The 20,404-nt window shown below is 46.6% G+C and overlaps 1 protein-coding gene across 1 annotated transcript in view; it reads right to left on the bottom strand.

The window, feature by feature from the left end:
* The window catches only part of LOC134909036 (uncharacterized), a 35,568-nt gene that overhangs the window by 4,761 nt on the left and 10,403 nt on the right, over positions 1-20,404 (bottom strand). The window contains exon 2 of the mRNA XM_063915425.1: positions 8,521-8,570. Within this exon, the coding sequence (XP_063771495.1) occupies positions 8,521-8,570 (50 nt within the window). The remainder of the gene's footprint in view (positions 1-8,520; positions 8,571-20,404) is intronic.

Below are 20,404 nucleotides of genomic sequence, written 5' to 3'. Positions count from 1 at the left end.
GGCAAGACAGCCTATCACAGAGAGGGCGAGAGAGCCTATCACAGAAAGGGAGAGAGAGACTAACATAGAGAGGGAGATAGAGCCTATCATAGAGGGGGCGAGAAAACCCTCTCTTTATGTTAATCTCTTTCTTTCTATGATAGGCTCTCTCTCCCTCTCTGTGATACGCTCTATCTCTATGATAGACGAGAGAGCCTAACAGAGAGAGAGAGAGAAAGAGAGAGAGAGAGAGAGAGAGCATATAATAGAAAGGTGAGAAAATGAATAGAGAGGTGAGAGAATGTATCATAGAGATGGAGCGAGAGCCTATCAGAGATGGAGAGAGAGCCTATCAGAAAGAAAGAGAGAGCGAGACTGACATAAAGAGGAAGATAGGTTCTCTCTCCCGCTCTATGATAGGCTCTATCTTCCTCTTTATGTTAGTCTTTCTCTTTCTATAATAGGCTCTCTCTCCATCTCTTATAGGTTCTCTTTCCATCTCTATGATAGGTTCTCTCACCCTTCTATTATATGCTCTCTCTCCCTCTCTATGTTACTCTCTCTCTCTCTATGTTAGGCTCTCTCGCCCCCTTTAATAGGCTCCCTCAATCTCTTTGTGATATGTTCTCTTGCCCCCTTTTATAGGCTCCCTTGCCCACTCTACGATAGGCTCTCTCTCCCTCTCTATAATAGTCTCCCTATCATACAGATGGAGAGAAACCATCATACAGATGGAGAGAGGGCCTAACATAGAGAGGGTGAAAAGATCCTATCATGGAGAAGGTGAGAGAGCCTAACATAGGGAGGGCAAGAAAGCATATCATAGAGGGGTGAGAAATGTTATCATACAGAGGGCGAGAGAGAGTTAGATTTGGGTGGGTTATTTTGTTTCTGTGCAGGGTAAATACTGGCTGCTTTATTTCTACACTGCAATTTAGATTTCAGTTTGAACACACCCCACCCAAATCTAACTCTCTCTGCACATGTTACATCTGCCCACCCTGCAGTGCACATGGTTTTGCCCAACTGCTAACAAATTTGCTGCTGCGATCAACTCTGAATTAGGCCCTATGTTAGGCTCTCTAGCTCTATCTTTGTTAGGCTCTCTCGCCCTCTGTATGATAAGATTTCTCACCCATCCATGATATGCTTAATCGCCCTCTCTATGATAGGATTTCTCACCCTCTGAATTAGGCCCATGGAGAGGATGAGAGCCATACATAGAGAAGGTGAGAGAGCCTAACAGAGAGGAAGAGAGCCTATCATAGAGGGGTGAGATAAACTATCATAGTGATGAAGACTGCTTTCACCTATTTCTGCATTCACCTCTCCAGAGATGGCTGTATCATACCTGAACCAGACTCTAGAAATAGCCCTTCATGAAGTGGCTCCAGCTACCGATCACACTCCACGTAGGCTTAGATGTCAATCATGGCACTCTAAATTAACAAGACAATTACAAAAACTCACACGTAAACTTGAATGTCAGTAGCGTAAATCTTGTATTTCAAGCGACTTCCTCACATAGAAGACCACTCTTATCAAAATGCCCTGGACACTGCCAAACAAACATATTTCCAAACTCTCATCTCTGTTCAAGCCTCTAACCCCATACGACTCTTTAATACATTTAAATCACTTCTTAATTCTACCTCACCTACCCCACCAACCACTATCACAGCACGAGATCTTTCTTCCTACTTCAAGTAGAAGATTGATAAGATCCGAAATTAAATGGTGTGCTCTTCGTCAGCCAGTGACCTGTCTGTTCTTTATCTGAATCTTCTGGCACTCTCTCTTCATTTGATCCCACAAATGAAGATGAAGTATCATCACTCTTTTCATCCTTCTTCTTTACTACCTCTCCTGTTGATCCTTTACCCTCACAAATAAGTAAAGCTCTGTCTCTGGGGCTCAGTGTCGGACTGGGGCAAGAATGGCCCACCGGGGAAATGCAGTAATAGGGCCCATGCTTAAGGATGTGGCCAGGCAATGAGTGGAGGTGTGGCCAACCACCAGAGGCCCACCTAACCGTAAGAGAGTGCATGGGCTGTGCCCATAGTCCTGTGCAGTATAAGGTAACATGTGTATAATGTATAATTAAAGCGCACTAGGATACAGCCTGGAACCTAATCCCTAGAGGAGGAGGTGGGCCCACAGGCAGTGGGGCCCACCGGTGGTTTCCCCTGTTCCCATGTGGGCCAGTCCGACCCTGCTGGGGCTCATCCCTACCTTAACTAACATCTGTAATCTCTCTACTGGTATTTTTCCTTCACTGTTCAAGCATGCAGTGATTACTCCCATTTTGAAAAAAAAAATTCTGACCCTAACTCTCTCTCAAACTACCGCCCCATCTCTCAGCTCCCTTGCCTCTCTAAGCTACTTGAGAGACTTGCCTACACTCGACTCACACACTTTCTTAACTCACATTACTTATTGGACCCACTTCAGTCAGGCTTCCGTTCCCAACACTCCACAGAGTCAGCACTGACAAAGTGGTTAATGATTTGGTCACTGTGAAGTCTAAAGCCATTACTCACTTCTTATTCTTCTAGATCTATCTGCTGCTTTTGACACTGTTGAGCACTCTCTTCTCATTCAAACACTACAATCTCTAAGTCTTAAAGACACAGCCCTTTCTTGGTTCCTACCTACCTATCTAATCGCTGCTTCAGTGTTTGCTTCTCTGAATCTACCTCCTCTTCTCTACCTCTTTCAGTTGGAGTACCACAAGGCTCAGTCTTGGGTCCTCTCCTTTTCTCAATCTATACCTCATCTCTTGGTAAACTAATCAGCTCTTTTGGATTTCAGTATTCTCTGTATGCAGATGATACTCAAATCTACCTATCCTCCCCTGATTTGTCTCTATCTGTACTGGGCCGTGTCACTGAATGCCTTTCTGCCATTTCATCTTGGATGACATCTCGCCACCTCAAACTTAATATTTAAAAAACAGAGTTAATTATATTTCCACCGGCCAATAGTCGTTAGTTACCAACCTCTAGGCTCGCTGCCTAGGAGTCAGTTTTGACTGTGATCTGTCCTTTGTTCCCCACATTCTATCTGTCTCAAAATCATGTTACATGCATGTAAAAAAACATATCCAAAATACGACCATTCCTTACACAAGACACTGTTAAAACTCTAATCCATGCTCTTATCATCTCCCACATTGATTATTGCAATAGTCTCCTAATTGGTCTTCCCAAAACTGGACTCTCCACTACAATCCATTCTGAATGCAGCTGCGAGACTAATGTATCCATGCTTATTTCCCTATAGATTGTAAGCTTGCAAGCAGGGCCTTCCTACCTCTATGACAGTTTGTAATTACCCTGTTTTGTTATATCATTGTTATTTCCAATTGTACAGCAAAACGGAATTTGCTGCACTATATAAGAAACTGTTAATAAATAATAAAATAAATAATGGAGAACCTAACAGAGGGAGAGAGCCTAACATAGAGAGGGCGTGAGAGCCTATCATAGAGGGGGCGAGAGAATCTATCATAGAAAGGGAGAGAGAGCCTAACATAGAGAGGAACAGAGAGTCTATCATAAAGAGGGCGAGGGAGTCTATTAGAGAAGACGAGAGAACATATCATAGAGATGGCGAAAGAGCCTAACATAGGGAGAGAGTGACATAGAGAGGGAGAGAGCACCTATCATAAAGAGTGCGAGAAAGCATATCATAGAGGGGTGAGAGAACCTATCACAGAGATGGAGAGAGAGCCTAACATAGAGATGGTGAGAGAGCCTAACATAGCGAGGGTGAGAGATCCTATCATAGAGAGGGCGAGAGAGACTAACATAGAGAGGGCCTTACATAGAGAGGACGAGAGAGCCTAACATAGAGAGGGTGAGAGATCCTATCATAGAGAGGGCAAGGGAGCCTATCAGAGGGGGAGAGAGGACCTAGCATAGAAAGGGAGAGAGAGAGACTATTATAGAGGAGGTGAGAGATCCTATCATACAGAGGAAAAAATTAACATAGGGAGAAAGAGCCTATCATAGAGAGGGCTAGAAAGCCTATCATAGAGGAGGTGAGAGAGCCTATCATAGAGAGGGAGAGAGTAACATAGAAAGGAAGACAGAACCTATCATAGAGAGGACAAGAGAGCCGATCAGAGGGGGCGAGGGAACTTATCATAGAGAGAGTGAGGGAACCTATCAGAGGGGGAGAGAGAACATATCATAGGGAGAGAGAGATGCAATCATAGAGAGGGCAAGAGAGCCTACAATAGAGATGGAGAGAGAGACTATCATAGAAAGGGCGAGAGAGCCTATCATAGAGGAGGCAAGAGCAATCATAGAAAGGGAGAGAGTAACAGAGAGGGAGACAGTGCCTATCATAGAGGAGTGAGAGAACCTATCATAGACATGGAGAGAGAGCCTAACAGAGAGGGTGAGAGATCCTATCACAGAGAGGGCGAGAGATCCTATCATAGAGAGGGTGAGAAAGCCTACCATAGAGACTACGAGAGAGCCTTTCGTAGAGATGGTGAGACAGCCTATCAGAGGGGGCAAGAGAACATATCATAGAGAAAGCAAGGGAGCCTATCAGAGGGGGAGAGAGAACCTATCATAGAGTGGGATAGAGCCTAACATAGAGAGGGCGAGAGAGCATATCATAGAGGAGGCGGAGAGCCTATAACAGAGAGAGAGAGAGAGCCTATCATAGGGAGCCCGAGAAAGCCTACCATAGAGAGGGCGAGAGAGCCTAACATAGCGAGGGTGAGAGATCATATCATAGAGAAGGCGAGGGAGCCTATCATAGAGAGGGAGAGAGTAACAGAGAGGGTGAGAGAACCTAACATAGAGAGGGTGAGAGATCCTATCATAGAGAAGGCGAGGGAGCCTGTCATAGAGAGGGAGAGAGTAACATAGAGAGGGTGAGAGAACCTAACATAGAGAGGGTGAGAGATCCTATCACAGAGAAGGAGAGAGTAACATAGAGAGGGTGAGAGAGCCTATCATACAATAACAGGAAGTTCTTTAGCCTGTCAGAGAACCTGAGAACAGCCTCATACAGATGCTGAGATGGGAAAAGCAGCTATGTGACTTGGAAAAACATATCATAATGGCAGACTGATTGGAATGATACACCATGTGAATCGCGCCAAGTAAATGTTACAGCTAGCGACGGTTCTCCTACCAAGGAGGGCGGGGCTCATGGAGGTCTTCTGGGCAGTGAACCTTGTACACCCCGGTTAACACTCGCAGAACTCACCAGGAGGTCTTCTTGCCTATAATAGCCGCTTTTCCCTTAAGGCGTGATCTGCCTACTGGTACTGGGATGCCACCAGGACTTACACCACTGGTGGTAGTGTGAGCTTAACCTCGGAGTGACCCGGGTCAATGCCGATGGAGCGATAGACCAAAAGAGGATAGGAGCTGCTCTAAGACAAGAGACTGGAGAACAAACAATACACACTTAAACACAGAACTCAGGGCCTAAGTCAGACCCTGTCGCTGATGTACAAAAATCGTTATGAAGTGATTTTTGCACATCCTCACACACACATATACCGGTACGCGCATGTGCAAGGTCTTAAACTGCGTTCTCTTCATAATGCAGTTTAAGACCTGGAGGGAAGCAGGAACGGGGCGTTGATGCTTTGTTTAAGGGGCGCGGTCCAGAAAATGGAGGCGTGACCGGGCCATTGCTGGGGCAGTTCGCAGTGGCTGCATGATGTCACACACAGCCGCTGTGACCCTCAACATGGCGGATAGCCGTCTGCCTTTGCAAAACTCAAATTGCTGCCGTGCGAATCTCTCGCATATCTGCAGGGGGTAGTCGGGGTGGATCCGTCATGTGGGGCGGACTTGCCCTGTGCTGGGCGTCTTCCTGCATGTCAAAGAATTTGATTGTAGATGTGTGTTTTTGCGCACATCTACGATCAGGTCTGAATTACCCCCAAGGAGGATAGGAGCTGCTCTAAGACAAGAGACTGGAGAACAAGCAATACACACTTCAAAACACAGAACTATCCCAAACTCTGGACAGCTTTCGGGTGAGGAGAGTACATAAAGTATGTAAACAGAAAATACACTATAGAAAGAAATTAGACAAAACAACGACGAGACAGAGCCATTGACAGTGAGAGTACTGAAAGTATGCAGGAGAGATTGATGACTGAGGAAACACAAGACTGTGTAGCAAGAAGACGAGGAGTACTATAAGCAGAAATAACAAAAGCAACAAGACAGATAATACAACTTACACACAGTAGGATGCTGATAATTATGCAACAGACACAGTACTGGACACAGGAATGCTGTAGAGGACGGTAGAAGAATAACAAGACAAAGGAATCCACGGCTAGTTCTATAACCTAGACACAAGGACTACCGCTGCAACCAGGAACTATGGGGGTAATTCTGAGTTGATCGCAGCAGCAAGTTTGTTAGCAATTGGGCAAAACCATGTGCACTGCAGGGTGGGCAATTATAACATTTGCAGAGAGAGTACGTATGTATGTATGCACGTCTATGTGTGATAGATAGATGTTATCCCAGTAAAAAAAGCCAGGGACCCTTAGATTTTTTTTTTTTTTTTAAACTAGAATAACGCAAGTTCACAGCATACCAGTGTTTCGGGGCTACAGTTTCCTGTCTTTTTTACTGGGATTACAATTAAATACATCCGAGTATAATTTTGTATGTCAAATGGAGTGCCAGACCGCCATACACACATTAGCATATTTACACACACAGTATACATACACAAATACACACACACACACACACACACACACACACACACACACACACACACACAGTATACATGCATACAGCACACAGGTTACATGCACGCAGCACACAATCACATACATGCCATACATACATAGTATACATGCCATACATACACAGTATACATGCACACAGCATACATACATACATGCCATACATACACAGTATACATGCACACAGCATACATACATGCCATATATACACAGTATACATAAACACAGCATACATACATGCCATATATACACAGTATACATGCACACAGCATACATACATACATGCCATATATACACAGTATACATGTACACAGCATACATACATACATACATACATACACAGTATACATGCACACATACATGCCATACATACACACACAGCATACATACATACATACACAGCATACAGTACATACACAGCATACATGCACACAGCAAACATACATGCCATACATACACATTACACATGCACACAGCATACATACATACATACATACATGCCATACATACATACATACATACATACTGTACATGCACACAGCATACAAACATGCCATACTGTACATACACAGCATACATACATGCCATACATACTTACATGCTATACATACACACACACCATTAACAGGAAGCACATTCCCCCATCCCACATGCTACTCACACAAACGGCACAGCACGTAGACTAGTGGCCCCTCCTTCACCCCCATTCTTCCTTTACCTGGCTGCTGCAGAGTGCTCAGTGCAGAGTCACTGAGTAAGAATACTGAACTGGAGACAGCCACTGCCTGCCTGCCCTCACCCAGGTCGTCATAAAACCCCAGGTACTGCCTGAGAGGAGCTGCACACTTTTGCTGCAGCTCCCCCTACAGTCAGCCAGCAGTCGCATGATGACAGTGAAAGGACTTGGAAGGAGCTGCTGCAGCCACGTTACAGGGGCAGCTCCTCCGTACACAAACAAACAAAAAATAACCGGTCAGCAGTGCCGATAGATTGGCGGCCTGGGGGTTACTAGGTACTCGGACCCCCCCCCCCCCCCCCCCTGCGTGCGTGTATGTGTGCTGCTGCACGTCCATCTGCCTCCTGACTTTCACAAGAGACAACAGGCTGGAGTCAGGTAACTTAGCATTCCTAACAGGTGTGCTGCTACACACAGTAGCCAGCTTACAGGTTGCTAGGAGACAGCCAGAAACACAAACAGCAATGAGTCGCAGCAGCAACTCATAAACACTAAAACTGTGTCAGCCTAAACGACTAGAAAAATTTTAATCAAATATCGATGCCCATCCGTAATTTCATGTGCCAAACACACAGGGCCTAATTTTGAGTCAGACACAATATCGATGTCAGACACAGCTGAGCGTTTTTTCCTTCTATGCAGGTGTCTAAGCCGCACTGCGCATGTCCGTGAGCACAGAGTCGCAGGTTTGATTGATATGCATGGTCTCAGAAAAGTATTAAAAATGTACTGGGCTTCCTGGATAGTGACTGGGCAATGAGAGGGAGCTGGCTATGTGGTTGCACGGAGTTGGTCCGTCTTAAATGTAGCAAGTGTGTCGCTGAAAGTGGTTGCAAACTCGGAAGCATAATCATTGACATCGGAGACTATACTTGATGTTGCAACCGATGGTTGCGTCTAAAGGCACACCAAGTGGTATTTCATCATGGGCGTCTCAGTTCTTGCACATGCAAATGCATAGCTGTACACCAAGGACCAGCAAAAGACGCACACTCAGACGATGCACCATCAGGCCCATAGTGATAATTATATGATGGAGCAATGTTTTCTCTATACTTACTTGAGGAGGTTGTTGTTTTCCGTATCTAAGATGCTTTTGCTTACGTCAGCCTGAAATGAAAAAAGTTGGTTAATTAATTTGTTGGCGCTTACCAAAGAATTATCACAGCGTTATGAATTAAGAAGAAAGACTCTTATAAACAGAGCATGTTGTTAGCTCCCTCCAGCGAAATTATTATTATTATTATTATCCTTTATTTATATGGCGCCACAAGGGTTCCGCAGTGCCCAATTACAGAGTACATTAACAAATAATCAAACAGGAAAACAGCAACTTACAGTTGATGACAGTATAGGACAAGTGCAGGGTAAATAAACATAGTTACATCAGCAGATGACACTGGAATAAGTATCAGGTGGCAGAAGACTGATGGAATTGGTGCAGTTGAAGATTATTAAAGTAAGAAAGGATAAGTACATGAGGGAAGAGGGCCCTGCTCGTGAGAGCTTACATTCTAAAGGGGAGGGGTAGACAGACAGGGGTGACACAGTTGGGGTACATAGAGAGCATAGAACAGAGGGTTAGGATGAGATTTGGCTGGGTTTGGTGAAGAAGTGGGTCTTGAGAGCCCGTTTGAAGTTTTGTAGAGAGGTGGAGAGTCTGAGGGGGAGAGGTAGGGAATTCCAAAGAAGTGGTGCAGCACGTGAAAAATCTTGGAGGTAGGAGTGGGAGGAAGTAATCCGTACGCAGGAGAGTCGGCGTGCATTAGCAGAGCGAAGAGGACGGGTGGGAGTGTAAAGGGAGATAAGGTCAGAGATGTAGATGGGAGAGGAGTGGGTGAGGGCTTTGTAAGCGAGTGTGAGAAGCTTGAAATGGATTCTGAAAGGGAGGGGAGCCAGTGAAGGTCTAGTAAGAGAGGAGAGGTGGACGTAGTGCGTTTGGTGAGGAAGATGAGCCGGGCAGCAGCATTGAGGATAAATTGGAGTGGAGAGAGGTATTTGTCAGGAATGCCAGTCAGGAGCAGATTACAGTAGTCCAGTCTAGAGATGACCAGTGAGTGGATAAGAGTCTTAGTAGCATCCTGGGTCAGAAAGGGTCTGATCCTGGAAATATTTTTTAGATGAAAATGGCAGGTTTGTGAGAGGTGCTGAATGTGTGGTTTGAAGGAGAGGGAGGAGTCAAGGATTACTCCAAGACAGTGCACTTGGGGGCTAGAGGAGATAGTAGTGCCATCAATAGATAATGAGATTGTAGGAGGTGAGGTTATGCGGGAGGGAGGGAAGATGATCAGCTCGGTCTTAGACATGTTAAGTTTAAGAAAGCGCTGGGACATCCAGGAAGAGGTAGCAGAGAGACAGTTGGAGATACGAGTGAGGAGAGCAGGGGAGAGGTCTGGAGAGGAAAGATAGATTTGGGTGTCATCAGCGTAGAGATGATATTGGAAACCAAAAGAACTAATGAGCTTACCTAGTGAGGACGTATAGAGAGAGAAGAGAAGAGGACCAAGGACAGAACCTTGGGGTACCCCTACAGTTAGTGGAAGTGAGGGGGAGGTGGAGTCATGAGAGGAGACAGAGAAAGAACGGTCAGAAAGGTAGGAGGACAGCCAAGAGAGGGCAGTGTCACGTAGACCAATGGAGTGAAGAATTTGCAGTAGGAGAGGATGGTCCACAGTGTCAAAAGCAGCAGAGAGATCAAGTAGACTAAGTATAGAGTAGTGTCCCTTAGATTTAGCAGCATGGAGGTCATTGCATACTTTTGTAAGGGCAGTTTCAGTGGAGTGGAGAGGACGGAAGCCAGACTGGAATGGGTCAAGCAGTGAGTGTGAGGAAAGAAAGGAAGTAAGGCGGTTGTAGACAATACGCTCAAGGAGTTTGGAGGCAAAAGGGAGGAGAGAGATGGGTCGGTAGTTGGAGAGAGTGTTTGGATCAAGTGTAGGTTTTTTAAGAATAGGAGAGATGAGTGCATGCTTGAAGGCAGAGGGGACAGTGCCTGATGAGAGGGATAGATTGAGAAGGTGGGAAAGATGGGAACAAGCAGAAGGAGAGAGGTAGCGGAGGAGGCGGGAGGGGATAGGGTCAAGTGGGGAGGTGGTGAGGGGACAGGAACGAATGAGGGCCATGACTTCCTCTCAAGATGCATGGGAAAAAGATGTCAGAGTAGGTGCGAGGGATGGGGAGGGTTGGTAAGGGATGGGAGAAAGCTGGTTACTGATGGACTGGTGTGATGTGATGTCCTGACGTATGGAGTTACTTTTGGATGTGAAGTAAGTGGCAAAGTCAAGAGCAGAGAGTGAGGAAGGGAGACGAGGTGGAGGTGGGCAGAGGAGTGAGTTGAGAGTGGCAAAGAGGCGCCGGGGGTTGGAAGACTGGGAGGAGATGAGGTTCTTGAAGTATGACTGTTTAGCAAGAGAAAGGGCAGCACTGAAGGATGAGAGCATAAGTTTGAAATGGAGGAAGTCTGCCTTAGAGCGTGATTTCCTCCAGTGTCGCTCAGCAGTACGTGAGCATTTTTGCAGATATCTGGTGCATTTGGTGTGCCAGGGTTGAGGTGTTAATTTGCGAGGGTGAATAGTGGTTGGTGGAGCAACAGAGTCAAGAGCAGAAGTAAGGGATGCATTGTATGTGGAAGTGGCTTGTTCAGGGCATGAGAGAGAGAGAATAGGAGAGAGAAGTGAGTCAAACAGGGAGGAAAGGAATGTGGTGTCAATAGCTTCAATGTTACGCTTAGTGATGGTAGCCTTAGGAGGTAGAGATGGGGAAGTCGAGAGAGATAGGTTAAAGGAGAGCAGGTGGTGGTCAGAGAGGGGAAATGGGGAGTTGGAAAAATCAGAAATATCACAGCGGTGAGTGAAGACCAGATCCAGTGAGCTCCCATTCACATGGGAGGGTGAGGAGGTCCACTGGGAGAGACCAAGTGAAGAGGTGAGGTTAAGGAGTTTAGAGGCAGGGGATTGTGTGGGGATGTCAATAGGGATGTTGAAATCGCCTAGGATAATGGAGGGAATGTCAGAAGAGAGGAAGTGAGGAAGCCAGGAAGCAAAGTTGTCGATGAATTTGGAAGCAGTGCCAGGGGGGCGGTAAATGACAGCTACTCTAAGATGGACTGGTTGGAAGAGGCGTATGGCATGGACCTCAAATGTTGAGAATGTAAGGGATGGTTCTGGTGGTATGAGTTGGTAGGAGTAACTAGAAGGTAAAAGGACCCCAACACCACCCCCATGGCGACCCCCAGGTCGGGGTGTGTGTGAGAATGTGAGTCCCCCAGCAGAGAGAGCAGCAGGAGAAGTAGTGTCAGAGGGCGTAATCCAAGTTTCAGTAATGGCTAGTAGGTGTAGGGAGTTGGAAATGAAAAGGTCATGAGTGGGGACCAGTTTGTTACAAACAGATCTGGCATTCCAGAGGGCACAGGATAGGGGGTATGAGTTTGTGGGAGAGATGTGAATGAGATTATCAGGGTTGCTGTAGCGATGAGGTGAGATTAACTTTGAGGGCAGGGATGATGAGAGAGTAGTGATGGTACGGGTGCCTGAGCTAGGAGGGGAAACTGCAGGAGGTGGGCAGGGAGGGAGGTCAGTGTGATGTGGATGGGGATATGGGGAGGTGACAGGGAAGGGAGAGAGGGAGCAGGGCTGAGTTGTGGGGTAGCAGGACCATGGGGCAGAGGTAAATGAATGTGGGGTAACAGGAAAGGAGGGGGAAGGAAACAGAGGGATGGAGGGGAGACAGAGGAGGAGGTGTAGGAGACTAGGGGGGGAAGGATAAAGATACATTATTAGGTAGACACTGAGTGATGTGGGGAGTATAAGAAAGCCTTGACATAGTGTTAAGTAGGTAAATAGGTTGTGGGAAAGTGGAAGTAGGAGTGGAGACTGTAAGGGAATCAGAGCAGAAGAATTGCAGAAATGCAGGTGAGAAAAGCAGTGTAGTCTCAATGGGTGTAGATTTAGTATGGAATGAGTCAAAAGCGTAGCTAAAGTGGGTGCAGAAATGTATTTGGCCTGTAAGAAATGAAAGGATTGTGAGAGGGTTAAGAAGCAATGGTAATTCTGTTAGATTTTTCAAGTGTTTGTAGATGAGAAGATGAACTCACAATTGTCCCAAAGAAGATCTTTGTAATCCTGATTATGGATGGAAACCAGATCTTACTAATGTTCTTTTCTGCAAATGGGTTGCATAGTGTTCACAGAGTGAAAGTTGGAGGGTGATAAATTTGCATATGCAGTTGATATTGATAAGTAGTTCATCTGTTGTTGTTTGAGGTTTTCTTTCAGTTTTTCGTCCAGTTGAAGTCCAGGCTAAGTCCAGGCTTTGATATTAAAATTATATATCTGCTCCCTTTGAGCCTCCTCCCTTAGAGTCCTACACCCTGGATCAATCAGCCAGGCATAATCAGCCAAGTATACTCTAATATGAACTAACATTAACATGTGTGTGGTATAGGTTCACTGATTAAAACCCCACCCATTGCCCAACACCCACTGGTGGGCAATAAAGCTAAAACAAACAAATAATGATATGGGAGGAGGACATTCCAAATTCCCCAAATATCTAACAATTAAGCAGGCTAAATTCTGCACAAAACAATAACTCCAGATTACCTATGCAAACAGACACTGCAGAGTATAGTATCCTAGATCACTGTGCAGCTGCTGAGAGTTGTAATAATTGTTTTGAATACCTATGCAAACTAGTGTTTGCATAGGTATTCAAACTAGAAATGACAAACTAGTGTTTAATTAGTGATGTTAAATCATACATCCAAGTTTATGTCATGCTTACTGTTTGTTTCAGAGATAACCTGTCTCCAGTTTCCTCTTGGCTTTTCATACCTCAAGTCTCCGGTAGCCAAATGGACAGTACAGACCAAACAATTAAACATTTTAAATAGCCATGCGTCCTCTCCTCCAGTGCTGGTTACACTGCTAATTACCTTCATCAGTACCTATTTACTGGCTCTTATACCGTCACCAAACACTACACTATTAGGCCCTACACACTGGCCGACATCAGTCAAAGATATGAACGATCTCGTTCATAAATGAATGAGATACCGTTCATATCTTTGAGTGTGGAGGCTCCAGCAATGAACGATGCACGGCCCCGCGCTCGTTCATCGCTGGTCCCCCGTCGGCTGTACATGCAGGCCAATATGGACGATCTCATCCATATTTGCCTACACTTCAATGCAGCCAGGATACGGGGGGGAGTGAAGAAACTTCACTCCCCCCGTCACCGGGTCGCCCGTCGGCCGTATCCGCCGTCGGGCAGCTCGGACAATGTGTAGGGCCCTTAACACTGTAATCCGTGACCTATAAAAATTCAGGGTATAACATCAACAGATCAAAGTCGAAGGCGCTTCACCTTCTCTCTTCAGTTAACAAATTATTGGAACTTAATTTTGATTATCTTTGGCATCTGAAATTATTATTATTATTACCAGTTACTTATATAGCGCACACATATTCCGCAGCACTTTACAGAGAATATACATCAGTGCCTGCCCCAGTGGAGCTAACAATCTATATTCCCTATCACATGTACACACAGACACATTCACACTAGGGTTAATTATGTTGGGAGCCAATTAACCTACCAGTATATTTGTGGGAGGAAACCAGAGTACCCAGAGGAAACCCACGCAAATACGGGGAGAATATACAAACTCCACACCGTTAGGGCCATGGTGGGAATCGAACCCGTGACCTCACTGCTGTGAGGCAGTAATGCTAACCATTACACCATCCGTACTGCCCATCCTTTACATATCTTGGTATTCGTATGACAAAATTGTATGACCAATTATATGCTGCCAACTATGCCTTTTTTGCTGCCCTGCGATCAGATAGTCGCCGCCAACAGGGGGAAGGGAAATGTGCTGTGCAAGTGTGCGATCGCTTCATTAGCAGAGCTGCACCAAAATCAGTTTGTGCAGTCTCTGTGCACCCAGGACTTACTCAGCCACTGCGATTGAATCCTCCTGATCGGGGTCGGAGCTGATGTCAGACACCCTCCCTCAAAACGCCTGAGCCCACCTGCGTTTTTCCGGACACTCCAGAAAATCAGTTGCCACCCAGAAACGGCCTCTTCCTGTCAATCTCCTTGTGAACACCCGTGCGAATGGATCCTTCACACCATCCCGTCACAGGGCGCCGATCCCCGTAGCAGCCGCCCGTCGCGCCGGCGCAGTGCAGCTCAGATGCATGCACAGTTCGGATCTGATTGCACGGTGTGCGAAAACGCACAGCAGCGATTAGATCTGAATTAGGCCCAATGTTCCGTTTTTGCAATCCATCAAAACAGATCTGGCTAGATGGGCTCTGCTCTGTATCTCCCAGATTGGTCACATAAATTCTGTCAAAATGAGTATTTTACCAATCCTGCTATACTTTTTTTAAACAATTACTGTCCCGACAAAGGGCCCGATTCAGACCTGATCGCTGCTGTGTGTTTTTTCGCACAGCGGGCAATTATCGATAGACTGTGCATGCGTATGCACCGCAATTCACATGCGCGTCACCAAACAACAACAGGCATCACCGAACAGCGACAGGCTGGTGCGGAAATTTCAATCGCACAGCTATTCACATGCTGAGTGACAGGAAGAGGCCGTTTGTGGGTGGCAACTGACTGGTTTCTGGGAGTGTCAGGGAAAACGCAGGCATTCCCAAGCGGTTTCAGGGAGGGGGGTGTGACGTCAGCTCCGGTCCCGATCATCCTGTTCTCACCGCACTGTAGGAGTAAGTCCTGGGCTGCACACAGACTGCACACACTGGTAAAAACATTCAATGGTGAGTGTGGTGCGAACGGATTTGCAGCTGTCCGTTTACTGAGGGATGTTTTTAGCACAACGTACACATGCGATCGCAGACTTGCACGGGCGAATATACACTCCCCTTGGGCGGCGACTTTCTGACCGCAGGACAACAACTTTAGCAGCCCAGCGATCAGGTCTGAATTAGGCCCAATATGCATACGTACTATTCAATCGATTTGTGGTACCTTTATTTGGCAGGGTAAAAAGCCTTGTACTCAATGAAACGGTTTAGCACAATCTTCCATTAATGGGGGTCTAGGCCTTCCAATGTCCTTACTATTTCGCTGCACAACCATATCATGTCCAGGACACAAGAAATGGGTGGATAGTTAGAGCGATTTGATTGGGGACCGGAGGGTGGGGTTTCTCCAATATTTCCATCCACACATTAGACCAGCCTTGGTACATTTGGTTCCTAGCATTAAAGTTACTTTAGATGTTTGTGATAGATGGAATAAACGTCTAGATTTAGCTCCATATTTGTGTCCACTGACACCTCTATGGAGACATCACCATTTCCCTTTGGGTTGTATGGGACCATAGATGCGCCCCTGTGTTCTTGCAGGTATCACTAGAGTTCTGCATATCTATGGGGATTTCACCCTTCTGACTTGTGGCGATCGCAGGTCTGAGACGGCCGTCGGCTGTCCAGCATGCGCTGGCTCCGGTGCATGCGCAGTTCAGACCTGATCGGCTGCTGTGCGAAAACGCACAGCAGCGATCAGGTCTGAGTTAGACCCTTGATCTCTGGGAAGCTTTGCTTTATTTAACCATTAACTTCAGACCTTTGTTGGAGTCAGTGTGGGCAAAAGGGCTTGCACTTTGCTATATACTGTAGTGGTGATGCCCAGTGAGCTGTACATACCGGAACAAAATTTTTCCATTACTAGGCAGATTGTTTAGCAACCTTATAAGAATCCGCTGCATGTTTTGTTGCGCAAGAGACCCACAAGCCATATAATAAATTGTGGTCATATACTTAATGCTGCTAAACTCTTGATAGCCATTAACTGAAAGCCGTCTCCTGCACCTTCTATTACTGCTCTCCTCAATAGTGTTTAGTGTACTGCTTCAGTGGAATATAGTACCGCTCTACTTGATGATAATATTTAAAAATTCCATGAAGTGTGGACCCCCTGATATTCTCATTGCAATAGAACCTTTCATGGCTTGGATCAAACTTTACTATCGATAACAGGTGTTAACGCTCATGGGTGGCCCATTGGGACTTGTCATTCTTTATATATGTTCAGCGCTTTCATGACTGGTGTCATGACAGGAGAGCTGCTCTAATAAGCATCTGTCACAGCCAAGAGTAAAACCTTCTGGGGTATATTTACTAAAGTGCTGGTTTATAGAAGTGGACATGTTACCCATAGCAACCAATCAGATTCTACTTATTTATCTAGCACCTTCTAGAAGATATTAGCTAGAATCTAATTTAATAAATATACTCCTCTCTTTTACTGCTCACCGCAGCAATGAAAGACAATCATGTGGAAGCACCTGTTTCCACATGATTATTGGAAAAAAAAAGTTTTAATAACTAGGCACCAATATCTTTCAGGGCAGCCAAAGGCAGGACCGGTGCCAACCTAAGCACTCTGCCTAATGGTAGCACCCCTGCGGACAGGGGCATAGCTATGTCAGACAGGGCCCCATAGCTTACTTCCATGCCGCCGCCCCCAATGCCGCTGCAGCCGCGCGTGCCCCCTCTTCCCTGGTGGATTACTCCAAAGAACTCCTTCCCCGCAGCACTCACCATTGGGGCTGCACTGCCGTCTCATCCACTCTCCCGACCGGTCCGGCTCCACCTTGTGTCTCCTCACAGACGCTGGGAGGAGGCGTGGCCGTGGTCCAGGGATGTCCCTACAGACTCAGCCACGCCTCCTTCCAGCATTAGTTAGTACTCAGGAGAGGCGGAGCTGGTGGCTGGGTGAGCAGGTGTGGCTGCAGTGCAGCAGCACACCTAAAGGTAAAAGATGCCAGCGCCGGGGCTCACTCAGCAACTAGGTGAAGGGGAAGGCTCGGGCTCCGGAGACAACTTGGGCCCCATAGCAGTCGCATCACCTGCACCTATGGTAGCTACGCCCATGCCTGTGGAGCCCCAACACGGAATGCCAGCTGCTGACATAAAGGTGAAGCAGTCAACTTCTTACATGTGAAGCCGTCAGGAAATGTTACAGAATGTCAATGGTAACACTGGGAGTAGGCTCAGATGTCTCAGCAAAGCATCACATTCCCAGTACTAGAAGGCAAAGCAGAAAGCTCCGCCCCCTCCAATAGGAGTGTGTTTATGATGTTTATCATTTAATTTGGAAGAGTGTACAAAATAAACAGGATTTTAATACCTACCGGTAAATCCTTTTCTCGTAGTCCGTAGAGGATACTGGGGTTCACATTAGTACCATGGAGTATAGACGGGTCCACTAGGAGCCATGGGCACTTTAAGAAATTGATAGTGTGGGCTGGCTCCTCCCTCTATGCCCCTCCTACAGTCTGGGAAACTGTGCCCGAGGAGACGGACATACTTTGAGAGGATAGTTAAGGATAGTGGTGAAATTCCGAACCAGCACACACAAACTAGAGGACAGCCAAGCTAACCAAACATAAAACCAGGAACAGCAACTGCTGAACCAACAATACTTAACCAAGTAACAGTGCAGGCGCCCACGCCTACGGACTACGAGAAAAGGATTTACCGGTAGGTAATTAAAATCCTATTTTCTCTTACGTCCTAGAGGATATTGGGGTCCACATTAGTACCATGGGGATGTACCAAAGCTCACAAACCGGGTGGGAAAGTGCTGACGTTCCTGCAGAACAGGTTGACCGAACTGAAGGTCCTCAGAGGCCAAAGTATCGAACTTGTAGAACTTAGCAAACGTGTTCGAACCTGACCAAGTAGCTGCTCGGCAGAGATGTAAAGCCGAGACACCCTGGGCAGCCGCCCAGGAAGAACCCACTGACAAAGTAGAGTGGGCCTGTACAGATTTTGGACACGTCAAACCTGACGTGGAATAAGCATACTGGATAGTAAGCCTGATCAAGCGTGCAATAGTCTGCTTTGAAGCAGGACACCCAATTTTATTGGGATCATAGAGAACAAACAGCTAGTCAGATTTTCTGTGACGAGCTGTCCGCTTCACGTAGATCTTCAAAGCCCTCACAACATCCAAGGACTTTGAAGTAGCAGAGGTGTCGGTAAACACCGGAACCACAATAGGTTGGTTGATATGATACGCAGACACCACCTTTGGAAGAAATTGCTTACGAGTTCTGAGTTCAGCCCTATCTTCATGAAAAATCAAATAAGGGCTTTTGTGAGACAACGCCCCCAGCTCCGACACACGTCTCGCAGAAGCCAAGGCCAACAGTGTGACGGCCTTCCACGTAAGAAACTTAACGTCAACGTCCTGTAAAGGCCCAAACCAATCCGATTGCAGGAACTGCAAGACCACGTTGAGATCCCAAGGTGCCGTAGGAGGCACAAAGGGCGGTTGGATGTGCAGAACCCCCTTCAAAAATGTCTGAACTCAGGGAGAGAAGCCAATTGTTTCTGGAAGAAAATGGATAAGGCCGAAATCTGGACTTATATGGAGCCCAAACGTACAGTAGGCCCACATCCACACCTGACTGCAGAAAAAGGAGAAAACGTCCCAATTGAAATTCCACCACAGGAAATTTCCTGTTCTCACACCAACAGACATATTTTTTCCAAATACAGTGGTAATATTTAGACGTTACCCCCTTTCTGGCTTGGATCAGGGTTGGAATAACCCTATCCGGGATCCCTTTCTGGGCTAGAATTTGATGCTCAACCTCCATGCCGTCAAATGTAGCCGTGGCGTGTCTTGATAGACGAACGGCCCCTGTTGGAGAAGGTCCTCGCGAAGTGGTAGAGGCCACGGGTCCTCTAGGAGCATCTCCAGTAGATCCGCATACCAGGGTCTTCTTGGCCAGTCTGGTGCAATGAGAATTGCTTGAACCTTTTCCCTTTTTATTCTTTTGAGAATCTTTGGGATCAGTGGGAGTGGTGGAAACACATACACCATCTGGTAGACCCATGGAGTCACCAGAGCGTCCACCGCACTGCTTGCGAGTCCCTCGACCTGGAACAATACCGCTTGAGCTTCTTGTTGAGATGAGAGGCCATCATATTGATTTGTGGCATTTTACCCACCAACGTGTCAAGCACCCGAACACCTCCGGGTGAAGGCCCCACTCTCCTGGGTAGAGGTCATGTCTGCTGAGGAAGTCTGCCTCCCAGTTGTCTACTCCCGGAATGAAGATCGCGGACAACGCCACAGTGTGTATTTCTGCCCAGAGGAGAATTCTTGTTACCTCTGCCATTGCTGCCCTGCTCTTCGTTCCACCCTGTCAGATTATGTACGTTACTGCCATCACATTGTCCGACTGAACCTGAATGGCTTGAACTTGAAGAAGATGCGATGCCTGTAGAAGGGCGTTTTATGTGGCCCTTAGTTCCAGAATGTTGATTGAAAGAATGGCTTCCTGACTTGACCATTTTCCTTGGAACTGTTCCCCTTGGGTGACTGCTCCCAAACCTCTGAGGCTTGCGTCTGTGGTTAGCAGAATCCAATTTTGAATCCCGAACCGTCGGCCCTCGGTTAGGTGAGAAGTCTGAAGCCACCACAGAAGAGAAATCCTGGCTTTTGGTGACAGACGGATCCTCTGGTGCATGTGAAGATGCGATCCGGACCATTTGTCCAACAGATCCAGCTGAAAGGGCCTTGCGTGAAACCTTCCGTACTGCAGTGCCTCGTAAGCGGCTACCATCTTTCCCAAAAAACGAATGCATAGATGCACGAAGTCCGGGTTTGTCTTAGAACATCCCGCACCATCGACTGGATCACCAATGCCTTTTCCAACAGAAGGATATCATCCCTAGGAACGGAAGCCTCCATGTTGGTACCAGATGAGATTTTGGTAGGTTCAAAATCCACCTGTGATTCTGGAGTAGCCGAGTTGAGAGGGCAATGTTGACTAACAACCTCTCCCTGGATGGTGCCTTTATCTGCAGATCGTCCAGGTACGGTATTAAGTTCACTCCCTGTTTGCGGAGGAGAAACATAATTTCTGCCATTACCTTGGTGAACACCCACGG

Source organism: Pseudophryne corroboree, chromosome 4 (assembly GCF_028390025.1).
Source record: "Pseudophryne corroboree isolate aPseCor3 chromosome 4, aPseCor3.hap2, whole genome shotgun sequence".
Classification (NCBI taxonomy): domain Eukaryota; kingdom Metazoa; phylum Chordata; class Amphibia; order Anura; family Myobatrachidae; genus Pseudophryne; species Pseudophryne corroboree.
This window is presented reverse-complemented; position numbering and strand designations above follow the sequence as displayed.